The 6,396-nt window shown below is 39.5% G+C and overlaps 1 protein-coding gene across 1 annotated transcript in view; it reads right to left on the bottom strand.

Annotated features, from left to right (window-relative positions):
• Positions 1 to 4,878, bottom strand: part of LOC128011049 (BCAS3 microtubule associated cell migration factor-like) — a 17,590-nt gene extending 12,712 nt beyond the window's left edge. The window contains exons 1-2 of the mRNA XM_052593084.1: positions 4,401 to 4,878; positions 1,216 to 1,366 (exon numbers count right to left, since the gene is read on the bottom strand). Coding sequence (XP_052449044.1) covers positions 1,216 to 1,319 — 104 coding nt within the window. The 5' untranslated portion in view covers positions 1,320 to 1,366; positions 4,401 to 4,878. The remainder of the gene's footprint in view (positions 1 to 1,215; positions 1,367 to 4,400) is intronic.
• Positions 4,879 to 6,396: the final 1,518 nt, after the last annotated feature.

Here is a 6,396-nt window from a genome sequence, read left to right as displayed (position 1 = left end):
ACGTCTACTCTGTCACAATGTACAGCCTTGGACTCAGCATGTCTGTTGAAAGAGGCAGTTTTAATGGGCACTGAGAGCATATGAGGTAGGTCCCCAAAGCTAGAAACTAAACCAAACGCAAGGCTGAATTATTCAAACTTCAAACTGATGCACCCTTTACGACTCATCAAATCAAACTAGATCAGCGAGAGCCCTTAAAACAACCACAGCGCAAAGTGTTCTGCATGACAATGAGCTGCAGGGCCTTGTATAAATCTCCCTATTTAAAGTTTCGTTAGCCAATTTCCCATTCAAACTTTGCATTTAAATAAAAATAAACAATTGCAATAAGTCATAATTATGTTTAGTCAGTATGTAAATGCGCACTGCAGTCATTGATATGGCAGCCAGTCTTTACCGGCGTGTTCATGTTACATGGAGGGCGACCGCATGCTGTGTCCAGTGATTGTAATGCATCTGGCTTGGGAACTAACGACCGAGTACAGCAAAGATCCATATGCGGGAGAAAGCAGGTTTGCATGTTTGTGTAAATTCAGGCAATCATCTGGCAAATGACGGTTTGAGGACACTTAAGTGCTTCAGCTTGAGTCAAGAGTTCATGCAAACTCCTGTCATCTTTCAAATCCACGACACCGTTCTCGCAAATGAGAAATGCTATCACCAGTGACGGCTGGAGCATTCATGGTCTTGACATGCCCAGAGACTCATAATAATAACATTATGCTAAACTGCTTAACAACTGACAATGCAGCCTTGGTCTGCAGCAAAATAGAACTTTCTAAATAGCTGTTTAGAACCGGTCTATCAGATGGCATAAACCAATATGTTTTAAGATTTATGATCTATATTAAGTCCTTTAAAATGACAATGTCATTTCCATCGAGACATCTTCTTGGCTTGAAGTGATAGCACACCAATTGTCAAATTTAAAAAAAGTTGATTATGAGCAGAAAACAAGCCAGTAGGACAAATAATTAGCAGACTACTTATCCAGTCAGAATATAGCCTCAGGTATTAGCATTTCATTTTCATAGTTAAATAGAAACGTTTCAGTTTCACAGTTATGATTTTTAAAGAGTTGAGGATTTGTCTTGCATTTCATTTTGAATTCAATTCATCTAAACTGATTAATAAATCACTGATTTGTATTGTGATATAACATTAAAAGGCTCATACCAATGCCTTCAATTGTTTTAATACTGTGTAGAAACCCACCCGGTGCGCTTGGTGATGGTGCCCAAGGTCATCGGCTGCTTGATCTGAGCCAGAGGAAGCACGACCGTCAAACTGGCTAATGGAGTCAGCCGTGGGTTACCCATGTTGTTGTTGGTAAAGTTGTTAAAGGATTCTTGACTGGTGAGTTTGGCTATAAAAGAAAAGGAAGAAATTTGTATTAACATTAAAAATTCAATAGATCACATTTTTTAAGCAAATACTTATTTTTTTGTTGCAAGGATGTATTAAAAATTATCAAATAAGAGTAAACACTTATACATTTTATGTGAGATTTCAATTTGTTGTTTTAAACTTTAGAGTCATCAAAGATTCCTTAAAGTCTCAAGCACCAAATTAATCACATATTCGAATGATATCTGAAGGATCATGTGACACTGATGACTGAAGTAATGGCTGCTGAAAATTCGGCTTTATATCACAAAAAAAAAAGTTTATAAAAATAATGCTGGATGGTGATCCTTTCAGTCATTCTAAAACACACATAATTCATAATACAACAGATACAATGTTTCTACTGCTCTTCCCTTAATTATACACTTTTAATCAGTTTTCATTTGTTTTTGTGTTGCTTTGCCAACTAATAATCAATTTGATATACGCTTTCATGCAGTTAAAAACACATAACAATATAGTGCAGATGTGCGCTACACAAATATTCTACACAAAGATGAAGTGCTGCTTTTTGTGTTTTTAACTCCATTATTTTTTCCCTTTCAACATACAATATTTCAGACCAGCCTAATAATCTCACCGAACATTTTCCTTGCTTCCATTGTAATATCGCCAGGAAGAGGGTATTCACGGGGGTCAGAGAAATACCCGAGACACAAAACAATGATTATCTGAGGGCAAAAGCGCTGAGAGCGGCCGTGCCACAGTGTTGGAGGGGTTTTAGATCATTAGCCAGCCTCTCTGTGTCTCTCTAATACCCAGAAACGCTGTCTTTGTGCTTAACCAAAGAGAGACCATTTAGGCCTCATGGCCCTCGATAAAGGCCTGCTTTGGCTGGAGACATTACACAAACCCCTGCGCCATTCCACACAGGGCCTGGATCTCAAGGGCCCTTCACATTTCAAAACCACTACACCCCAAGCGCAGCCACCTTTTGTGCGCAAGAGCAGCAGAAAAGAAAAGGAATTTGAACAGGAAGCAGCCTGAAAACCCATAATGGTGCTTCTGATGGACAAAGACGAGGAGCAGAGGAAGAAAAATCTTAATGAATTTAGCATCTTTCCAAGAAGGACACACTCGGTCTCTGTGCACTTTTTAACCCCTCACTAAATCAAACCCCCGACTCGGCCGTGGACACGCACACAAACAGCCGGCGTCACGGCGGCAAAGCTTAAGCCCTGCAAAAGCAGACGCCTCGCACGGGATGATGTGAAACTCAGCCGCCGCATGACGTCAACCCGAGTGTGGCAGGCTTGGCCGAAACCCTCAAGAATGGCACGTCCGAGAGCGGCAAGGCGCCTGGCCAGTCAAAACGATCCTGCTTATGGAGCAGTCATTTGATTAATGACTCATGTGTGATGGCCTGCGCAGTGATACATGACAAGCCAATGGAAAGAAGATCCATCAATGCAAATCCACAGCCGTCGCAGGCCTAACTCCAAGAGGCCGGCTGGGTCACCCTCTGTCACCTGACCCTTCTGTTCGAGCTCACTCCGCTCCATTTGCATTTTCTTCTAATGGCACAGACCTGGTCGCCCTGTCACTGATATCTTGTTTTTCTCCCCCAAGCTGTTCAATTTGCATCTGATAAAGCAATGAACACAAGCGATCCATCTAAGCTGACGCTTTCCATTCGTTATTTGCTTCATTTGCACACATAAACCTAAAAAAAAAACAACAGTCGTACGCAAACATCGCCCCATTTTAATCGCATTGCCAATGAAGTGAAATTAAAAAAATGCAACCCGGATGGCCGCCAATGCGAATATCGTTCTCAGGGACAGAATATCGCAGGGCGTTCCAAAGTGTCAACCGCTGAGAAATCGCCAGGCTTTAGGAGCATCTGCGGAAGACTTGAATTCCTAGAAAAAAAAGTTGCGCTCTCCCGGTTTGGGAATACTTTGATATATTCTGTTTCACCCATTCATGTCTTTTGCGCTCGTCCAGGTTTCCCAGACATGCTCCTGTAAGAGCGTAGTTCACAGGAGGTAGGGATTAGGACGGGAGGGGAGGAGAAAAAAAATGGGATGAGTGGAGAGGAAAAGGAACAATGGCGGTACCTCCGCACTCGGGGGAAGGTGCCGTCATGTCAAGTCTGCCTGTGCCAATTCCCAGAGCTATCATTATTAAAATACACACTTTGAAAGGAGGAGTACTACAAGTGGAAAGTGGGGTGGGGGTGTGGGGGGGGGTAAGTAAAGTGAAAGGAGAGGCCAGAAAGCGCCGGATAAAAGCAATCCCGGTGGACAAAGTGAAAACAAATTAAAAGAACCATTATAAAACACAGATGCTGCAAAGAAAATAAACTTCACAAGATTTACTGTTTTCAGAAGAAATCAGACATTGGTGGAAAAGTCATTTCTGGTTGCCTCTGCTTTCACAGTATCTGCTCGCTGCTATTTTCGGGCTTGCAGTGAGGTCAAGCCAGCCTATGTGAAAATGGCCAAGTGCCAGTCTTTTCCCCAACCGCCAGTGAATGGGAGTGCTTTTAAAGTGACAGCAGAGTTTTTTTTTCCTCGCAAAGTTTTTTTTGGGTTGTGCGGCATCCGCTTTAATGAGCAGAAACATTATATGAAACTTCCTGCTATTACCAGACATCGAGTATTTTCACCATAAGACTTCAAACTGCATTAGAAATTGGTACGTTTTCAGTTTCCCCTTGTGTGCTGATTTCACTTCAGAAGTCGTCGTATGATTACGAGCCATTACATCATAACCGAAATTATTCACTGCTGTATAATAGCAATACACGAACACGCAAAAGCATTCAAGCATGTAATTTATTAACCAAACTACATCCGAACGGCTTGCTACGGGGCTGTCTGAAATCAGATCCAATAGTTTACAACATGTCAGCGTTTACAGCTCATCAGAGGAGCACCTTGGTGACAGCGAGAATCTACACTCTTCTGTGGCTCAGATAACAGCCTTACTGAAACCATATGTGAGCGAGTTTGTTTGCAAGGCGATGTGTGTGCGAGAGGATGTTTCACCTCAGACGAGCAGACTTTGCAAACGGTGCATGAGAAGATGAACAGGAAGGCATCCGCAGACTCAATCAATGCACCTCGGCATGTGGCTCTGATCAGGAGCACGTAATCTGATCATGTCAATTTACTTCTGGGTAAGTGGGAACCATATTCTCTCCTCCCAGTCATGAACGCTGCAGTGTCATTTCAGACATGTCTAAATGAAACCCTATGCTGGTCTGTCAGAGGGGGAAAAAAGGAAATGTTTTAGTGAATAAGCTCAATTCAAAGCACCAGGATGTCAATCAACTCGCTGCCTGATAGCGTGGTAACAGCTATAGACACTGAGGGGAATATTCAAACTACTGGGTTGAGGAATATAGCATCTACAATAAGAAATTAAAAACCAGACGTTCCATCATTAGTTACTAGTCTTGATTTGACAATATGGTAAAAACATGCATATCCAACAGCTGTTTCAACCACAAAATAGGCAATATAATCCCTTTATTTGCTTACCATAAAATTATACTGTGTAAACAGAAACATATCAGTGTTTTCATTTCCTCAGTGCAGTTTGTGGTTTTGGTGTAAGTTACACATAAAAAAGCCTGACAAAGAAAAAAAAATGTACTCAACCACCAAAGCTTATAAAGCACATCTTAATGAGATAAAATATTTAAACACAATATACAGAATTATTAATATTTCAAAGAATCATATCAGAGTTGCAGACAGCAAGAGGAAGAATGCTGCATTGCTTCAGCGTAAAGAGAAAATTTCACCGTGGGACAGTGCAGGGTCTCAGGTCATGAGAAGTGTCAAAAACACAGTTCCTCACAGTGGGAAAGGACAGCACATCATCATGGCTCACTCTGCCTGATAAAGACACACCAGCCCACTCAAAAAGTTTTTGCATGAGAGCAAGACAAACAAAAACAAAAAAAAACATACCAGGCCACCCAGGCCAAACAACAACAACAGTCTCAATGAGATGTTTACATTCACCGTGCCAGGGGAAAGACAAAGCTGCAAGAAAAAGACTGGAAACCTGAAAAGGAAAAGTTTTCTAAAACAGATTTAAGATCAACATTAAGCATTGAAATTATTAAAATGTCCTGTAAAATGGAATATGATCAAACAACAAATATGTATGAATATATAAAGTGCAACTGTTAAAACTGCTATATCTTCTGGGAACAAAACAAGCATACTGTATATACACTGCCGTTTTTAAATGGAGTCTCTTATGCTCATCAAGGCTGTATTTATTTGATCACAAATACAGAATATTATTTCAATTTCTAATCTAGTATATTTCTATTTCTAATTTAGTCTTTAAAAAAATACTGCAAAAAAATCAAAATACTGAGAAAATCACCTTTGAAGTTGTCCAAATAAATACTTAGCAATGCATATTACTGATCAAAATTTAAGTTTTGATACATTTATGGTAGTACATTTACAAAATATCTTCATGGAAAATGATCTTTACTTAATATCCTAATGATATTTGGCATTAAAGAAAAATCTAAAAATATAGCGACTTAAGACTTAAGGTTTTGTTGTCCAGGGTCACATATTGGTTTTGTGTTTTAATATTATTCACTTCTGTGATCAAAGCTGAATTTCCAGCACCATTACTCAAGCCTTCAGTGACACATGATCCTTCAGAAATCATCATAATATGCCGATTTATTATCAATGCTAAAACAATAGTGCTGCTTCAGGTTTTTTTTTTTTTTTTTTACTGATTTTGAAACTTTTTTTCTGGATCCTATTATGCAAAAATTTAAACGGAACATAATTTACTTAAAATTATCTCTACTATTACTTTTTATCCATTAAGACATCCTTGCTGTATAAAAGTATTACTTTTAAAATTATTATTCATTAAAGAATCTTAAAAAAAGTATCACAAGTTTCAAAAAACATGGAGCAGCACAACTGTTTCATATATAAATCATCATATTAGGATGATTTCTGAAGCATCGTGTGACACTGAAGACTGGAGTAATGA

Source organism: Carassius gibelio, chromosome B23 (genome assembly GCF_023724105.1).
Source record: "Carassius gibelio isolate Cgi1373 ecotype wild population from Czech Republic chromosome B23, carGib1.2-hapl.c, whole genome shotgun sequence".
NCBI lineage: Eukaryota > Metazoa > Chordata > Actinopteri > Cypriniformes > Cyprinidae > Carassius > Carassius gibelio.
Note: the sequence above shows the minus strand (reverse complement) of the source record. Positions and strands in the feature narration are given on the sequence as shown.